This window comes from Larus michahellis, chromosome 1 (assembly GCF_964199755.1).
Source record: "Larus michahellis chromosome 1, bLarMic1.1, whole genome shotgun sequence".
NCBI classification, from domain to species: Eukaryota; Metazoa; Chordata; class Aves; order Charadriiformes; family Laridae; genus Larus; species Larus michahellis.
The window spans coordinates 39,884,912-39,904,151 of record NC_133896.1 but is presented as its reverse complement, the minus strand read 5'-3'; the positions used below and the strand labels follow the sequence as shown (position 1 = coordinate 39,904,151).

Genomic DNA, 19,240 nt, shown 5'->3' with positions numbered 1-19,240 from the left:
AATAGGAAATGAAGAAAAAAGCTGATAACGCCTTTTATCAGCTCTGAGCTACGGATACATTTTCCACTGCAAACCTGAGATTAGAGACGTTAGTAGGCACAAGTCTGCATATTTATTTCTGATTAATACTTGCCATTTGTTGTGGTTTTTGAGTATATATACTTAAAACATCACATAAAACCATACAACTACTCAGCATGCTTGGCATCGTAAAGTTGGGGTAACACATGCACCTGTCGATCCTTCATGTTATCTACTTTAGTGTGCTCAGTAAAACTATTACTGTGACTGAGAGCTACTCGATGACAAAAGGCAATAGGGTAGTATCTTTCTTGATTTCAGATAAAATACTTTTTAAGTTCTCGGTTCTCCAAATGTCTGTGCACCAGCATAACTGTGTATTTCAGTGGTGTATTTTCAGTGACTGAGTAGGTCTTTAATTAAAATTCTAGTTAAAAACAATAGTATATGAACAGATCTTAAATTACAGTTAAATTTATTAATTTCAATTCAGAATTGAAATTCATTTGTGAAATATTGGTCTTGAGAGCCATGAAAAACAACTTGGCGATTCCCCTGCTTTCAAATATATCTTCTAAAATAGGCTTATAAATGCCATATTCAACATTGTTTTCTACAAAAATATTGCAGTGATGTGTTTTGTTATGCCCTAATTGAAGCCACCTGTACTGAGAGAACTAACAGGTAAATAGATTTTTGTCAGGAAAACTGCTAAATATTTGAATGAAAAGAGATTAAAAATTCTGCCTTCTAAGACACAGTCTGATATTTTTTCCATTGTAATATGGAACTGTAAATGCCAGAAGCATGGCTTGGCCATGTGTTCACTCCTGTAAATTTCAAATTATTTGGGACAAATCTGATTTATTAGGTATCTGTAGGAAGAACTACTGTGACATGGCTCTGACTGTATGCTGTATAATCCTATAATCCATAACTACGTAATGGTTATGCTCATTGTCTCAAAAGGCAGAGTACAAGAAGAATGCAAATAACCATTAAGCCTGTTTTAAAGATTTTCTAGGTTGCGTATCATCCCAAAGAAATTAATATTTGTATTTAATAAGAACAATGAAATCAACCCTCTTTACTTAATCTTCAGAAAAGTCCTTGTAAAGTATGTTACTGTTTTATGAAAAGGGAAAACTAGGAGAAAACTGGATGATTTGGTAGGACGATGGCTGAGACTGCAAGTCAGGAATTCCCCGTTACTCAATCCTGGGGCCGAATATCAGTTATTTTTTTTTTCCTGCATAAGGCAGGGGTGTTTCTGTGCTTACAGACTGTATTCGGGAGTCATGTCATTGGGATTGGTGGTAACCATATCTATCATTTCTATAAAATGTATCTATAGCAGCTATGCACACAAAGTGAAAATGGGGGTGCAATATAATTAAAAAAACCTTAAGTCTTCTGGAAGACTCCTTTGTAGACCAGGGGACATCAATTCATATAGTATGAAATGGTATAAAAATACCTTTGTGAACATATTTTATTTCTGTGATATATCAGCGTTGTATCGTTGCCAGCAGAGACTTGTATAACAATGTAAATGGCTTTTTAAGTGTTTGTTTCCATCCAGGGCTCTTTCAGCCCAGGCACTTCCCAATCTCATTGTTCCTTTGTTCTAGCGGATGTACAAAGCACTGAGTGTTTTGTTTTCTGGACCAGATAGATTAGATAAAGTCTGATTTTCTGAACTTCACCTTCTAGGCACGCAACTCTTTTCTTTGCTAATGTACCTTAGAAGACAGATTGCCCAGGACAGTATAAGCACTTCTAAAAATCTAGGAGGTGTCTTCTTTTGTAGAATTTGGCAAATAATGTGGATTACTATGTTGATTACTTTTGCAGGACTAACAAGCAGTCAACTTTATCCTAACTTTGTCAGAGAGAAAGTTAAACTTCTCGATAGTTATTATGACTGTTGCCTTGATATCAGTCAAATTAAAACTTTTTCAGCTGCCTGTGCATCTGACCATATATAGTGCTGGAATTTATTTCTGACTCCCAAAGTTTGACCTTTCTGATTAGAACAATTGCCTTCAAGGAACAAGTTTATACCCCCACTATTCACTTTTGCCAGCATAATAGTCTTTCGTGGCTTAGTATATATTATAGGTGGAGCTGGTAGTCAAGCCTATTGTTAAGATTTCCTGACACTTTTCATTAAAACCTCCTGTCTCAATTGCTGTAACTGGGTGAAGTTTTAACTATTTGGCCTGAAGTTTGATGTACTTGGTCTTTGACTTGAGTTTTAATTTTTTTCTTTTTTTTTTTTTTCATATTTAAGCAGAGTTAGTTTGGCCTTAAAGAAAGAGGTCAAGAAAAGGAGATAGTTATTTTTATTTAGTGATTTTGTTAATTTAGCTTTTGTCTCTTTTTCTGAAGAGCACTAGCGTCTCTGTGGTCCAAAGCAGTAATCTGAAATTAGGCAAAGACCTGGGTTCAAAGGGACACAGTATTTTTCGGAGCCACAGAGTCACAGACTGGTTGAGGTTAGAAGAGACCTCTGGAGGTCATCTAGTCCAAGCCCTCTGCTCAAGTAGCGCTACCTAGAACCGGTTGCCCAGACCACATCCATACAGCTTTTTGATTTCCCTTGAAATTCCTAATATAGTTAATTGACAGAGCATTGCACCAAAACCTGGCACCAGTATGTTCTCAGCAGAGCTTTATAAGAAGCAGTTAAACCCTCTGCACCATCCAGGCTTTGAAGAACTAGCCCCATGATACTCCTACCACTGTATTTGTAGGGTGGGGGTAGGTTCGATTTTGTCCTTTCAGCCTTTGCAGTGCAGTTTTTAATTACATGATCTCAGGTTCTTTTGACTGCCTGGTTCAGGGAACCAGGCAGCAATGACTGCATTGGAAAAATGCTTTTATTCTTCTGTGTTTAAGGCACCGTTCATATGGAGACCTCGATTCTCAGCCTGGATGCACCATACACTCCCTGTCTGATGCTAGGCAAGAGCAGCACAGACTGTACTCATGTGGAAGCCAAATCTAGTTGTTAAATTGTTAGGAAACCTTTATTCTTTAACTCCCCAACTTGTGAATGCTTGATTTTGCTGCTTTGGGTTGTTTTATGATACCTTTCTAATACGCAATTGCTTAACCTTATTGGGAGACATAAATGTCAATACCTTAGTACACCAACATGTAATATATTTCTTTTGATTTGCATGAAGTCTTGTGAGTGATGAAATACACTTGGAGAATACGAGCAGCCAGAGTCTTGTTTTGGTCAATGTTTGCCATCCCTTTAGAGTTACTGTATTTTACAGGTGATTTTACTTGACAGCTCCTTAATAAACAACATAATGAACACTGAGGGTTTCTCAGAGAAATAGTCCCAATTAAATATAGTTCCTAAAAGTTTATCCAATGTAGTGTTTGGGGTTTTTTAAATTTACATGAGCAATACTACAGCCGAGCAGAAGCATATTCTATCAGAATCTGTTTTAAGTGGTTGAAGTCAATACTAAAAACAAAGGATTGTTGCCCTTAAAATCGTGTAAATGCTCGTGCTCATTAGTGATAAAGTGTTTAGTGTGAGTGCTAGGAAATGAAAGCCACTGGTACCCTTGTATCTATAAAGCTACATTACACTGGGGCATTGAGTGTAATTTGCTGCATTTTCATGTTTGCTGTTTCTTATTAAAGTTCCTACAGTTTTACTATCAGCAGATTTCCAAGCTTGTTATATACATCCACAACTGGAAGTGTTTTTCCCCACGTGTGTGTGAGTGAGTGTGTACACATACATACAGAAGTAGCATTTCTGAATTCTGCAGGACGCTCTTGTAGACACGTTTCAGCGATACAGTGTTTATAAACGTAAAGAAAAAGACTTTGAAAAGCGCTGGCAACAGGATGATATAAAGGGAGAGTTTTGGAAGTTTTTTCGTGCTGCTGTGTAAAACTTCAGACAATCCCAACACAACAAATAATAGATTGTTTTCTGTTATGTTTTGTTTTGTTTTGTTTTGTTTTTTTGTTTAACTACAGATCCCTTACCACCACCTCATTTTGAAATTAATAAGGAAAAAACTACACTCACAAGCTTACAGGTTCAGTGGGATCCTTCCTCAGGAAAGGTGGACTTGTATAACCTTGTATTATTTGATCATGATAATAAAAAGATACAAGAAGTCTCCATACCAGGAAGAATTTCAAAAACAGAAACCACTTTCTCCAGTCTCATCCCTGGGAATAAATACAACATTGTCCTCAGCGCAGTTGCTGGAAATAAGAGTACCCCGGAACTTCACATAAGTGGATCTACCGGTAGGACTTTTACTGTAGTTCATCTAAGTAAAACCACTTACAGTATTTTGCAGTTCTGCATTTTGAAATTAACAAATATATATCATTCTTCTACCTGGGAAGATATGTATACGTAAGTATCTACTGATTATACATAGAAATAAATAAAGCATGAATGTCTAACTTAAAGAGTTGTTTGCTTCTTAGCAATGTCATTATGATGTCTTTGGACATAAATTTGGGGTTGGATTTTCACCGACCCTAAAGAAACTCAACATACTTCAGAAGTACATGTGTTCAAAATTGCTGAAATTGTGGAGAAACCATTAGGCCTCAAGCATGTGGTTTTTATTCCAACAGTGCCATCCCCAGTGAAAAATATTCAGCTCAGTGTCACGACAGACAGTATTCATGCTTCATGGTCTCCTGGCTCTGGGCACGTGGATCGTTACAGGCTGGTGTTGCTGGATAACCACTCCCCAGTTCATGAGATTCACCAAGAAGACCCTTTGACCTCCTACACTTTTTCAGGACTTACAGCAGGCCACGTGTATAACCTCTCTATCATAACCCAGGCTGCAGGGTTGGAGAGCAACAGTTTTCAAACTGTCAGGACAGGTATGATTTCAGAATTCGTCACAATAGAACAACAAGCTAAGGCCATAATCTAATAATATTACAGGACATATTTCAGAATAATAAATGATTCGTGTTCCAATTCGTATTGCCAGACTTCAGTGGCTGAATTACCCTTGGCAGGTATTGCTCTCCAAAGGCTGTAGAGGGAGTTAGAGACACCATAAGTTTGTTTGGTTCCCTGAGTTACCATTGCAGCGAAGTTCGCAACTACATTAGCTTTTAGGGTGCCTGCAGCTAAATTAGCTGCGCTGCTTAATGTAGGCAGCTCCGTTAAACATGTACAGTTAGGTGTTAACAGTCTGAGCCCCAGTGCCCTGGTATCACCTCAGACCTGTGAAAGGGGTTCATCTGACTTGTTCAGTGAATCGAGGCAGCGTGTAGCCTGGTTATTTCACAGTACTAAAGACAGTTTAACTCCATTGATTCTTACTTAGCTGAATGGGAGGTGTAGAGCTTGTGAGTTTTGCAAAAAAAATATTTTTTATGTCTTTTTTTCTCTGGATTGCAAAATGGCTGCACTTCTGTAAAGGAAATGAAAAAAAAATGTAGAGTAGGTTAAGAACTTTAAAATTGAATGTTGTTTTTGTTTTATTTTTTCCCTGAGAAGTATTGATTCGCAAAACCAGAGCTTTTGAAATGAAGGTTTTTTTCAGGAAGGTTTTTCAGAATAGAGTTCTGTGGTCAGAGAGAAAAAGATGACATCCTACTAAAGCCCAGTGGTTAAAACACTCATGTAAGCAAAAACAAGGTCATGCCTTGGCTTTCCTTAATTTCTGGTAAGTGTAAGGTGCAGTTTATTCTACACAATTCTTACCATGTAAACATATTTTAATATCAAATGAACAATATTGTGATGTCTAGGGCACACGGATGAGTGCTGTTGTCACCTGGCACTGGCTGTTCTGGGGATTATACTCATTTTATTTCTTCAGATTTTTTTTTTCTTCCTGTTGTGGGGTGCAAAAATTTTAAATCTCACATTTTCTCGCAACATAAAAGCACTCCATCTAGCTTGCAGCATGGTCCTCCATTTCAGTACCTAGCATGTCCCAAGCCTGAAAAATGAAGATATTAGAGGTGGCTATGCTTTTCTTTTGGTGGAGCATTTGAATAAAGGAGTGTGATTCCAATCCCATCTACACAGGTGTAAATCAGGCATAGCTCCAATGATGCTATAATGTTTATTCTACCAAAATGTACACAGGCATCTCTGTTCTGTGCCTGGTCTGTTTTATAGTCATGTGCCTGGTCTGTTCTACAGTCAAAATGACCAGCGTGAGTGCAGACATGGCTAACAGATTTTCTACTCTCTGAAGTGAGAGTGGTCATCATGAGGGGCGTCTCTCTCAGCAGCAGAATATCTTAAGCAGGGCCGAGTTCAGTTTCACTGTGACCAGGCTTTGCCCTTTCACTGTTCAGGCACAGTCATTCATACTCCATCTCATATAACCATTTTAAAAGCAAAACTTAACTACTGCAGTTTGGAGGCAACAGGTCTTACATGTTCTGTGTTGGAAGTACTTCATTCTCTTTCTCATTTTCTTTTTTTAGCCCCAGCTGAAGTCTTAGATTTGACGGTGACTAACGATGACAGCTTAGATACTTTAAAAGTTAAGTGGAGAAGACCTTCGGGAAACCTCAATTTCTATAATATCACTTTGTCTCATCTTGGATCAGTTAAAGAAGTCAAAACTCTACAGCCACCGGTCACAGAGACTCACTTTGACAAGCTAACTCCAGGACGTCTTTATCAGGTTACTGCCCGCACAATCAGTGGTGAACTGTTTACTGATCGGATGGCAACTGGCAGGACATGTAAGTCTTCTGCTTCAGCAAGAACGTTGTAACCGATGCTATTTTTGCCTACACTGGCCTTGTAGAAAATCATTGTAGGAGACAAAGTGATTTGGATTCCAGGCAAAATAAGATAAAGAGCACAATATTGTTCCGGGAGTACCCCTTCCTGACTCTCTGGCAACAGTTAATCTGGCAGCCAAAAGCAGCTCCCGCATAGCTTGGGAGCAGGAAACAATAATGCATTTTGGACCTTATAGTTGGGTGAGTCTGTTACAAAACTGTTCCACACTACTCCACTTCTGACCAACTTTATTATCTTGAATTCAACTCAGCACAGTATATAAAATGAGTTACATTATGGGGAAGTCTGCATGTAGTCAAATTGTTAACGGATTTTTAAGTAATTTTGCAAGGTCTAATATTATCCCTTGCTCCAGACACAAATCTACAAATAAGAAAAGATTAGGTCTCGGATTTCTTTACTACCAACAGCATGGATTAAGGCAGGCACGTGGCAGCCTGGGTAGAGATGGGTTATGTTTTGTTTATCTTCTTTCAGAAGTAGAATTTTCTTCCAAGTATCTCTTGTATGAGTTCTGAACCTGAAAAATCCTGGCATGATTCTCCCACAGCACTACTGGCCACAAAGGCATGTCATCTTCTCCACAGCAGCCTAGCCCAGGACAAATTTAGATGGGAAAAAATATATAAGTGGGTGAAGAATACATACATAAATTGTTAGTAGACTCGGAGCCAAAAAGTGTAAAATGTGTGTGTGTGAGAGAGAGAGAGCAGAGTATTTATTTTAGAGACTATTCATCATCTGCAACTAAACCTCTCACGTGAAAGGCACATCCTTGACATATCTAGCTGCTGCCCCATTCTCAGTGCAGGCTGTAAGAGACCTGAAAAGCCTTCCGGGTCCAGTAAGTACAAAGCTGCACTGGTTACGTATGTGGGGTTTTTTTTGTTTGTCTAGCCTACCATTAAAGACCTTTAAGATTACCATTTCCATCTGAAGGAAGAGCTTCAGGCCCTCACTCAAACCACTGATCCCCAAATTTGTGACCTAGACCCAGTACTTTCAAAGCTGGGGATCTAGAAGTCCAATTTCCAAGGATGCTGATCATGTGCAATTCCTTCCCTTGACTTTTCCATAGATACCAAGAGCTTTGAAAACCGAGTCACTTCAGCAGAAGCTTTGTGGCCTAAAGATGAATTTCTAAATCCAGGCTGTCAGGTCTACAGATGCTGAAGGGGTTAGACTCCTAGGATCCCCCTGTAACTCGTAGAGAGAGACGGGTGCCCAAGAACATAATCTACATCACTGTGTATTGAGAGGGTGCCTACGGCAGCGGAACCTGCCGAGGAATGTTGTGGCAAGGAATATGGGCATCTCAGGGACTGAAACTTTGCACATAAGGGTGTAATGAGCTCCAGCCAGTCTAACTTTATCTGTTATGATGTAAGAACATCTGTGCTTCCTAACAAAACACTGTGTGCATTTATCCACCGACTCACAATCGAAACACATCTCTTATATTGACTGGCATGCGGGAGACCTAGGTTTGATACCCAGCTATGCCTGTGGGAAGTGAAACTGGTATTTTGTGGTGCTGGTAGAAATCTCTCAATCCTTTGCTGAGTGCTGACCAATTAAATATTAACTAAGCCAGAGAAAACATGAGAACACGGTTCTAGCCTTACAGTTCATACTTGCTGATGGTCTCAGGGCTACAATGCTGATCTCCCATAGAGTGTCTTAGCACTGAGTTATAAGTATCCTAACCTAAGGGTCTGCATCTGTCTTCCAATCTCTGCTTGGTGTGGTTGATGTTTAATTATTCTATGAAAATCAGAAAAGCTTCAGTGGTCCAGTGTGACCTGCAGGAGTAGGTGGGAAGGTTGAGCATGTAAATTCAGGATCCTTGAAGTGCAGGACAGGACTGAGTGGATGCTTTAATCAACCTCAGTTTGAGCCCTGGTGCCTTACAGCTGGGAGGGACAAGGACATACAAGGCCTTTGTGGAGAAAGCCATCAGATTTTGCATTTCTGCTGCTGAGACCAGAATTTGGCCCATAGCGGCTGAGGTTTTGCTCTTAGCTTTGAGAAACTGGTTGGCAGTTTCTAAGTGAACTTAAGTCCAGGAAAAAGCTGGGAAGCTAACCGAAAACTGCAAGATGCACCCGAAAAGTGCATGGGGGAGATTTTGCCTGCCCTAAGAAGGGTTCCCCATTTCTGATGTCAGAAACCAACAGTGAAAAGGGGAGTGGTTTGTGTGGGGAAGGGTAAAAATGAACGCCCAACCTTTGTAACAAGATACCTCACCTTGCTCGAACTGATCCAGGCACTTCTGCAATAGCTGTGCTGCGAGACAGGTTTTGCCAGAAATACCCCACTTCACAATGACTCTGGCTGTCTCTGCATTTCAGCTCCCCAGAAGGTTTCTGAGCTGAAGGCCGGTGGCGGCGGGTGGCTGAGGTCCCTGCGAGTGACCTGGCTGCCCCCTGCGGGAGACTGGGAGAGGTACCGCCTGCTGCTCTGGAACCGCTCGGCCCTGGTGCTCAACGCCAGCCTGGAGAAGGACACCACGGAGTACCTCGTCCACGACGTGGGCCTCATCCCGGGGAGGCAGTACGGCGTGGATGTCCTTGTGGAGAGTGGCGATTTGCAGAGCAAGAGCAGCTGCACGGGGAGAACAGGTCAGTGGGCTCCTCCGGGAAGCGTGGAAGTGCGAAATGTTCAGCTGGGCTCTGGGGACAATGAGAAAGGAAGAGTAGTCGGGAATCCACGCGTGAGTTTCACTAGTAAGACAGTAAAAAGGATCTCCCTTGCACACAACGGGAATAATTATTTTTAGCAGTTCTGTGAAAGTTTTCAGGGTTATTTTTGTGGTAAATTTTTTGTTAGTGAAAGTTTTGGCAATTGTATCACCATTCTGTCATGACTGAGGCATTACACCTCATGTACAACATTTCACTGTTATATTCTGTAGCTGATTGTAGGCGCCCTATATAGTTCTTAAAGAGAGCAATATGGATCCTCCTGTGTTGTTCATCAGTATTTTCAGTGGCAAACTGGTTTCCTTGCCAGCCTGCGTAAAGAGTATCAATGGTGTTAACCAAAGCTGGCTGAGGTGTGTGTTGGTGTGGCTGTTCCATAACATCCCAGTTCTTGCTCCTGCGCTCCGGAAAGAAAATGAGGTTAGTCTGTTCAAGTCAGCCTTTCCAAAGGAAATCCATATATGCTGCAGGAACGCAAGTGGAATTGTTTTGCAGCATGTCACTCAAAGCCACATCTGATTGCTTTAAACTTAAAAAATAATTGCAATGGAATTGTTAATGGTTCTGCTCTAAGAATGCAAAATAAGTGCAATTCAGAGGAAAAGAAGACTTGGAGGAGGAGTATCAGGCAAGGCTCAATCCTGAGCCTTATCTCACTGGAGAATGTGAGATAAGAAAGGGCCACCCTACTTTATCCTCATCCTTCCTTGTGCCCGCCTTTCCTGCTACACCCCTACCTGTCATTCCTCGAGGGCTTTGTTTTGTTAATTTTGCACAATGGCAAGACCAGTAAAAGCTCCAGAAATTAAGCTTTCTCTAACTTCTAGCCAACTTGATCAGAGCAAGGCACATTCTCGTCTTGCTTACTTTGATGTACATTACAAATAATTTAAGTTTATGGTGTTACTTTTAATTGACGCCATTAAGCAGTTAGAACATGGTCCAAAAAATAATATCTAACAGTGGGTGCATCACAAGTGTGTTTGACCCACAGTCGGGTACATAATGTACCTGTTATGAAGCGTAGGTATTAGGCCCTATTCTGACCTAATTTTCTCTTACATAAACACACAGTCTTGGAAAGTGGGTTGTATTTCAATGTAACAGGGACAAAATCAGATCAAGGGGCTACGTTAGGTGACAGATGCCCTCTGTGCGCATGCATGCACACACACACACGAACACACACAGAAATTCACTGATCAGATTCTTTTTTTTATACCACTGTGAGTTTGGAGTGTCTCCCAACTCGACTGAGATACGAACCAGTGCAAAATCAATGTCACTCTGACCCTATAATTTGCGTCCTTGTTTGTTTTAGCTAAATTGGCGTAGATCTGTTTTATGGTACAAATGTTTTATATCCCTGTCTAGCACACACAGTTCAAGAGAAAGCTCACTGACTTCACTGCATTTCCATTCGTACTAAAACATATATCCTGATGTAAGTTTAAACCTGAGCATTACAGCCATAATGCATTGCTGAAATCTGCTGCTACAGCCCTTTCCTGGAAGAGCAGCACAAATACTAGATTTGTAAGTTTGGCTTCCTAGAGAAAGGTAAAGAATCTCCTCTTGATTACACATACTCTGTTGCTGTCACGTTTCTGTCTTACAGAGCAGATTCCTTACAGCAGCTTGAGAGTTCACTACAAAGTCGTGTTCTCATTGTGATATTTGTGTACCTTTACAGCTCCAGAGCCTGTTCTCCAGCTCCGTGTGAAGCATGCTAACGAATCTTCACTTAGCGTCATGTGGGTGACCCCTGTTGCGGAATGGGACAGCTATGTGGTTTCACTGGGAGACAGGGATCTTACTGTCATTAAAAAAGGGCTTGCAAAAGAAGCTAAGGAATTCACTTTCACTGACTTGGTACCTGGAAGAAAATATACAGCTACCATCACTACCATTAGTGGGATTTTAAGCAACTGGACTTCAGTGGAAGGAAGAACAGGTATCATCCTGTCAAACTACTTTAATCTTTACTTCTGTTAACCATTAACAACTTTCTTTGCTTTGTAGTGAACTGAATGAACTCAGTGTCTAAATCTCAAAAGTCTTGAATTTACGTATGTTTCCTCAATAGAAAGGTTATGTTTCTGAGTCTGTCATTTCTGACTGTCAGTTATCTTACAGTATTTAGTTAAGGTTTTGGGGAAATGGATATGTAATTCCCGGCAAAACAGTTTTCTGAAATATTATGTCACGTCTGATCAATCTACATTAGCACAAGATTCCATATAAGAACAATTTTCACTGAGTATCATCAGGAAGGTCACTTCCTTGATTCAAAGCATTCATCATCTGGGAAAAAAAAAAAGGGAAACAACAACCACACAGGAAAATGTTGCTTTAGGGGGAACATTCCAAGGTTGACAGACACAAAACATATGTGACCTTCAAAATTTATTTTGAATTTCTCTGCTCTTCTGATTCCAGCATCTGTATCTGTTACTTAGGATGATGATTGTGACACAAGGAAGGTCCCATTCCCACCCCCTGCAGGGTGCTAATTTTGCACACGTGTGCAAGTTTTAAACCATATGTGTTGCTTGACTTACGCAATCTCCAGTGCAAGCAAAGTCTTGAAATGCAGCTCTGGTGTGGCACAGCACAGGGGAAAACAAGCTGCCAGTGTTAGAATCTAATCATGCCTATGGCTTGATAGTGGTCCTTACTTAAATGTTGTAACTGCTTCCAAGGCCTGAAAAGTTTGACTTACACTTTAATTTCTCTGCTATGTGATTAGATAGCTGGGATTTCACTTCCTTCTGCCTTATGCCCCTTTAGGAGGCCTATTCAGGCATAAAGGTTACAGCATCACGCTTCGCTAGTATGATCAGTGCTTGAGAACACATCAGGCTGGAGTAGTATGCCAGCATTACATTCAAAGTGATAAAGAACAAACATCAGTGAATTTGAATGTGGGTCTTAATAAGCATTCCAAACCTCTGAATCTTCTTTGCAATAGGAGAGCTTACTTGGCTTGCAAAATATTGCTGTAAATATGACAGAAATAGGTCTTGGATGCATCCCAGGTTGGTCAGCTTCTAGTGAAGCCTGAGGTATCACTAAAAGTGCCTTTAGCACAGCTCAGTGCCTTGTTGGAGCTTGCTATGTTATGACAGAATTATAGAACAGGTGGGATTTTTGATTCTTTTTTTTATCAACGGTACATTTTTTTTCAGCTATGTGCCTAATTTTCTAGTGTCTGTTAATGATTGCTAATCCAGTACTATGTGTGCAAAACCACATAGTTTTTGCAAACATAGTTTTGCAAAAACAAGAGATGAAGCTTGCGGTCACATTTTGTAAGGTTAGAGTGTTTCTTGATTTCATCTGTGCTTGGTCATGTAAGCAGAAATACTTAGAAAGAAGTAACTGTATTCCCTTTCTCTGAACAAATATTGTCAAATTAAAAAAAAAAAAAGGATTTTGGGTAAAATCATGGCAGAAAAATTAGTATCCTGCAGGTCTTCTGACATAAAAAGTAGAACCAAACTCATCCATCTCAGTTACCCCCAAAATTAAAGGGTCTGACACTTCTCTGAGGTATAGATGACGGTGCCTGAGGTGTTTATTAAACTAGTTTGCCATTTAATAGGAATGAGAGCTGGGGAATAGGAGAGGAAAGGGAGAATGGAAAACGCAGACTATATTTGAAATAGTTATTGAAAACCCAAGTGATTTCCTAAATTGATGGCTTTTGTTTAATGGTATTTATAAAATGCCATCTCTTCCCATTCACTGATCTTGAATCATTTTGTTCTGACTGAGAAAAGCTGTGCTAAAGCCCGAAAGACCTTTCAGTGCCTTAGATAGTTTCCCATAGCCCACATCCCATCAGACAGGAAGCAGTCCACAGATTATTTTTAGTCCTGTTGAGTCTGGCTGCAAATTGGAATGTTGTTTTGATGCACTTCCTCAGTGTGACTAAACTTGGGTTATTTGGGGCATTTTGTTTTGTTTTGTTCTGTTTCTCCTCAGTAACATTATGACAATTTTCTTTGCAGTGCCAGCCCAAGTGACTGGTCTGACTGTGGCAAGTCAGGGATCAACCAACAGCTTGTTCACCAACTGGACAAGAGCGCTGGGAGATGTAGACTCATACCAGGTGCTACTGATTCACGAGAATGTTGTCATTAAAAATGAGACTGTTCCCAGTGAAACCAACAGATACCACTTCTATCCCTTGAAACCTGGAGGACTCTATTCAGTTGTTGTCACCACTGTCAGCGGGGGGATATCTTCAAGGCAAACGATCGCAGAGGGGAGGACAGGTAAAAAGGAAATACTCCAGCATGTCTTTTGTCAGTTCCTAAAAGCTGAATTTATTAAAAAGAATGGTCTTGTGATTAAGCCACTGGACTGAGAATTCATAAATACAGGAGTTTCAGCCATATAATTCCTGTGTGTGAGCTCAGGCACGCTGTGGGTCCAGACTGATGTTAACATAGCTTTAGGGAGCTAACTGCTGTGCATTCATAGGAACTCTGTACAGCAGGATCACTCTGTAGTGAAGACAAAGATATGCCCCGAGAGTGATGCGCAGCTGTGGTGAGTGCATCACTCTTTGGAAGGGACTTTCTTGTTCCATTGACTAGATGGCAGCACAGGGTGATTGCTCCTTACTTAGGTGTGCAAAGTAGCTGCCTAAAGGTGGTGGGATGAATTTGTGTCTCAGTCTCTCATGATCCATTCTTTTTCTCCAATCCAACATCAAAGAATGCCCACCAGGGTTAGTTACTCGTTATGAGGCCCTTCTATATTGCACAGGACAGGATTTACTATTGCAGCAGATTCTCTAAGTTTAATGACTCATGAGATGTAATACCAGTCCTTTGGATATTTGAATAGAGGGAAAAATTCACAAGACATTGCAATTTCACCTTTTATGTGGATTTGGCAAAGGCCAGGCATTCTGCAGTTTGCACCAGTGTTCTCCTTGAAAACAACTATTTTCAGGTAAAAAAAAAGAAAGAAAAAAGAAAAACAATTGGCAAAGAATAACTCTAAAAGGCTTAAAGTACATAGGCATATTTTGTAAAATCTTCTAATATTTTGACTCTGACAGCTGATGGGCAGCCTTTTTACTGACATAAGTCATTTCAGTGCATCAGAGTCCAGTGAAAATGTGGCAGTTAATTATGATTAAGGTCTGCCCCTGTAATAACCCTAATAATTCTGTACCTGAGTGATGGTAGCTCTGGCAGTGTGGAGCCTTTGAGCTCACCTTGCTGGCTTGAAAAACAAATTGCATTCGTGTTTTGGCCACTAGGCGTCAGAGAACTCATTGTGAATGAAACACATTCTTCTGTGAGCCTCAGCTTCGTACAAGCCTCAGTAGTTATTGCTATTGCTGATGAATGGCAACTTGAGAGCATAACTCATCTTCTGGGATTTTAGAAGTGCTGGGATGGTTCCACCGAAGACAGCTTCCTTTGTTGTATTCCAAAAAGCAGATGACTGCTGCTGAGTGGAGTCAGTGCAGAGCTTCTCAGGCGTCCCAGGCTGCTTATTTTGCAGGATGGCATTCCAGACATTCTCACAACAGTAGGAATTGGCTAGTTAAAGCTCTTCTGGTTTTTCCTCTTTGTTGCACAGTTCCTTCCAGCGTGACTGGAGTAACAGTAAATAACTCAGGTCGCAGCGACTACCTCAGTGTCTCTTGGCTGCCAGCTTCTGGAGATGTAGACAGTTATTTGGTAACACTCTCTCACGATGACAAGATTGTTCAGACTCTCACCATTTCCAAATCCTTCAGTGAATGCTCCTTCAGCAGCCTTACTCCTGGGACGCTTTACAATGTGATGATAACCACGAAGAGTGGGAAGTATGAAAATTATTCCTTCAGCCAGGAACGAACAGGTAAAGAGAGCCTCTGAGCGAATCCAGTTGCCGTAACCATTTTGTATAGCCATTGTCAATGAACTATCAATGCCTGACCAAACTGGGATGGGTGAGCAGGGGTTGAAGGGTCAAACCATAAAATATACAGACTTATTCTTATGCCCCAACTGCTGCTTTATGTCATACAAAATTACTTCGGCATGCATAAAAGTCATGTATCAATCCTTGTGAGTGAGCAGAAATCAGGTATCCCTTTTGACTCAAATGCATTTTCCTGCCCTTAACCCCTCTACTTGTCTCTTCAAGTATATCCTGCAGAGCATCCAAAAAGAATTACTCAAACACTGAAAGAATGGGGTAGGAGCTAACTCCTAAAATATTAGTAAGTTGTCGCATAAATGAGCAACATCCATTTCTATTCTTTTTAGTCACGTAACACCCATGTCTATGGTTTTGGTCATGCAGTGTTCAAGGAGATTATAACAGGAATAGAGAAATTTCAAAGAAGGGTGGCAATAATGATGGAAAACTTTTTAAAACTTCCTCAAAGACTGAAAAGCTGGAGACTTTGCACTTGATAAATGAGTAGTATCAAGTTAGTGCAATTTTAGTCTTCTCATGATGTAAGTGAAAATCCGAGGGACAGACATTTAAATGAGGAGAAGCAAATTCAGGACTAGTGTGAACCCGTGGAACTCGCTGCTATAAGCAAAACTGACCAAGTTCTGAAAGTCCAAAAATTGGAAAGGCAAACTATTGTCATATGACATAAAGCAGCCTGGAAACTGCAGTTACTATTTTAGAGGGTAGGGTATTGCTTAAATCCACATTGCGGTCTTTTTGCAACTTCCTCAGAAAAGTGGTAATTACCACAAATATAGTCCACTACAGAAACTCCTGTTACTTCAGGAAGTTATTGCTTTCTGAATCTTTAGTTGTGTTTTTTTCTTTCAGTCCCTTCAAGTGTTCAGGGACTTACTGTCAGCAATTCAGCCAGAAGTGACTACTTGAAGGTGTCCTGGTTACATGCCTCTGGATATTTTGATAATTATGAAGTGATCATCAAGAACAACAATGATTTCATCCAAACAAAAAGTGTCCCAAAGGATGAAAATGAATGTGTGTTCACTAATCTGGTCCCAGGGAGGCAGTACAGTGTCACGGTCAGCACAAGGAGTGGGAAATATGAAACTAGTGAAAGAGTCTATGGCAGAACAAGTAAGTAAACACCCTGGAAACATCCTGAGACACTCCAGGATTTTTTTCTGTTTACCTGGGCTCAAAAATCTAGTATGATTTGAACATAGAATGTTGACTGTGACTCTTCAAATGTGTTTCATTCTAAATATGGAAAGCAGTATTTAGTTTATGACCAATGTTAAAGTTACAGACATATAGAAAGTAAAAGAAGAGACCTGTGCTGTGAGCTTGGAAAGCTGAATCTTGAAACATGGAAAATGGAAAACCAGAATTGTACAGATTTCCAGATCAGCTTAGTGTTTAGGCTTAAGCTAGGCCAGAATGTGCAAGACACATTTTTTTTTTTCTGGTCATGGAAATGTACAAGGAAGAAGAGAGGCTAGAACTCACTCTACTCAAATTACTCCGAGAACTGGAGTTGGAGAGCATGGGGCAGAGTGGTAAGGTGGCTAGTTGTGAGCCAGCAGGGATCTGGATGCAATCTGCCTGTCTTCACCTGGCACTGCATGTAAGCTAATGAGCCATGCTAAGAAACCAAGTTTATTAACACAGTTGTAGCGCTGGGCGAAAACAACTGACCTGTGTCTGGCAGGAGTTGGGAACTGCGCAGTGTGGTGCTGCATCACAGACAGCTCGCCTCAGGTCTCCACTACCTGAGGCCTCTTCACACCTCATTTGTTGTACATGCAGATCCTAGTCAATTTTTGTTGGCTATGCAAACTCCCTGCAGGCTCCGTTATTATTTGTTTATTATTTTTATGCTGATACATTGTCGACTCCCTGTTCTGAAATAGGACTTTCCAATGTTAGATATGGTGCAAACCACAAACAGCAACCCTTGCAAATAAGTGCAATCTACTGCTTATCCTCGGGAACTGAATGAAAAGTTTTTGCTGAGGAGCATGGCTTCAGAGCTGTTATCTTTTTTTCTGTGATGTGGTAATAAGTACTGAGAAGTTTCCTATCTTTCTTCTCACCTCTTTAGTGCCAGAGTCAGTGAAGGAACTGACTCTTAGTAACAGGAGCACAGAAGATCTGCAGGTAACTTGGTCAAAGGCTGAGGGGGATGTTGATAAATACGAGATTCAGCTCCTCTTCAATGATATGAAGATCTTCCCACCCATTTTCCTTGGGAACACGGTTGAGGAGTATTGGTTCACAGCTCTGATTCCAGGACGTCTATACAAAATTCTTGTCTTGACAATCAGTGGAGATGCACAACGTGCTACTTTCATAGAAGGCCTGACAAGTAAGAAATAATGTGGTATTTAAAAATGTGTTGAGTCTTCTCTATAGGAAAAAATGAGGGGCAGAAAAATCAAGGGAGATCCATGATCTTGTTTGAGCTCCTGCAACACTGGCACAAAGACAGCAGATCTCATTGAAAATCACAGTAGTACTTCAGCCAACTCGATCTGTGCTTAATAAACAAATGTCACAGGCACCAATATTTGATTATTGGCAGATAATTTGATTTGTTGCATAGGAATGGTATTGAGATGTCAGTGTTTGGGTTTCTGTTATCCCCATGCATGCCAGTTGTTTGCTTAGTATCTCTAGCTAAATCACTTAAGCTATTTTATGCCTGAGATGAATGGGTGAGATTAAGACTGCAAAATGTCTACTAAGTAAGTATACATAAAGAGCTTTGATTTTCTGAGGTGTTTCCAAAGCATCATTTGGAGAAGAGGGAGGTTATCCAGGTAAAAGAACTCACAACTTTTTTTTCCATTTGACTTAGATTTTCTTTACTTTTCTTCTTGTAAACACATAGAATTACTTTTCTAAAATGGCACAATCCTACACAAATGTCTTCAGCTTTACTTGTGTTTACCCATAAGTGAAGTTACTTGTACATGTAAATGCTCTTTGTCCTTTGAATCATTTGCTGTCACCATAAAAAAAGTAGGAATTAAAAAGTCTGATTCAAACAGGAAATTTGTGAGCGGGTGCCTTTGTGTTCCTTTTTTTTCCAGTTCCAAGTGCAGTCAGAAACATTCATGTGTCACCTAATGGCCTGACAAACAGCCTGAAAGTGAGCTGGACTCCTGGAGGTGGAGATGTGGATTCCTACACAGTGACTATATTTCAGCAAAACCATCAGCTTGATTCCCAGAGTGTCTCCAAACATGTCTCTGAGCACATGTTTCACAAGTTGGAAGCTGGGGAGCAGTACCGGGTGGTGGTGCAATCTAACAGTGGCACCTTGCACAACAGCTTAGCAGCTTTTGGGAGAACAAGTACGTTTCTTCTGAGACAAGGAGCAAGTCGCATTGCGTCTTATGACCCTTTTTAATAATGTTTATGAACATACCATTGGGTAGGGGAAGACCCAGTCTCACAAGAAGGTTTTATCTCAAAGAGCATGGGTCCTCTTGCAAACACTTAGGCATGGCTCTGTTAATGCCAGTGAGATCTGTCATGTGAGTAGCTTTACTGGGTAAATGTGTTGGAATTCAGGTCCCAGCCCAAAGTGTGCTTTTATGTGACAAATGCAATTACCACCCTCCCCAGCCCTGTGCCTGTACCCATACAACACATACATCTGCAAGGCTCCATGTAGTCAAATACTGTGTTCTAGCAGAGCCCATTGCATGGTCAAGGCTTGTTAGACAACGTATTGGCCCAGTAACCTGCATGTCAGGGTACACAAACAGTGGAATACCTTGTTTTTAATCCG

The 19,240-nt window shown here is 40.6% G+C and overlaps 1 protein-coding gene across 4 annotated transcripts in view; it reads left to right on the top strand.

Moving 5' to 3' along the window:
- PTPRB (protein tyrosine phosphatase receptor type B) overlaps positions 1-19,240 on the top strand; it is a 60,227-nt gene that overhangs the window by 19,282 nt on the left and 21,705 nt on the right. For all 4 annotated transcript variants that reach the window (XM_074573212.1, XM_074573203.1, XM_074573220.1 and 1 more), the window contains 10 exons: positions 4,033-4,311; positions 4,651-4,908; positions 6,481-6,744; positions 9,160-9,429; positions 11,204-11,464; positions 13,524-13,790; positions 15,115-15,378; positions 16,315-16,578; positions 17,546-17,809; positions 18,537-18,800. In XM_074573212.1, the coding sequence (XP_074429313.1) occupies positions 4,033-4,311; positions 4,651-4,908; positions 6,481-6,744; positions 9,160-9,429; positions 11,204-11,464; positions 13,524-13,790; positions 15,115-15,378; positions 16,315-16,578; positions 17,546-17,809; positions 18,537-18,800 (2,655 nt within the window). The remainder of the gene's footprint in view (positions 1-4,032; positions 4,312-4,650; positions 4,909-6,480; positions 6,745-9,159; positions 9,430-11,203; positions 11,465-13,523; positions 13,791-15,114; positions 15,379-16,314; positions 16,579-17,545; positions 17,810-18,536; positions 18,801-19,240) is intronic.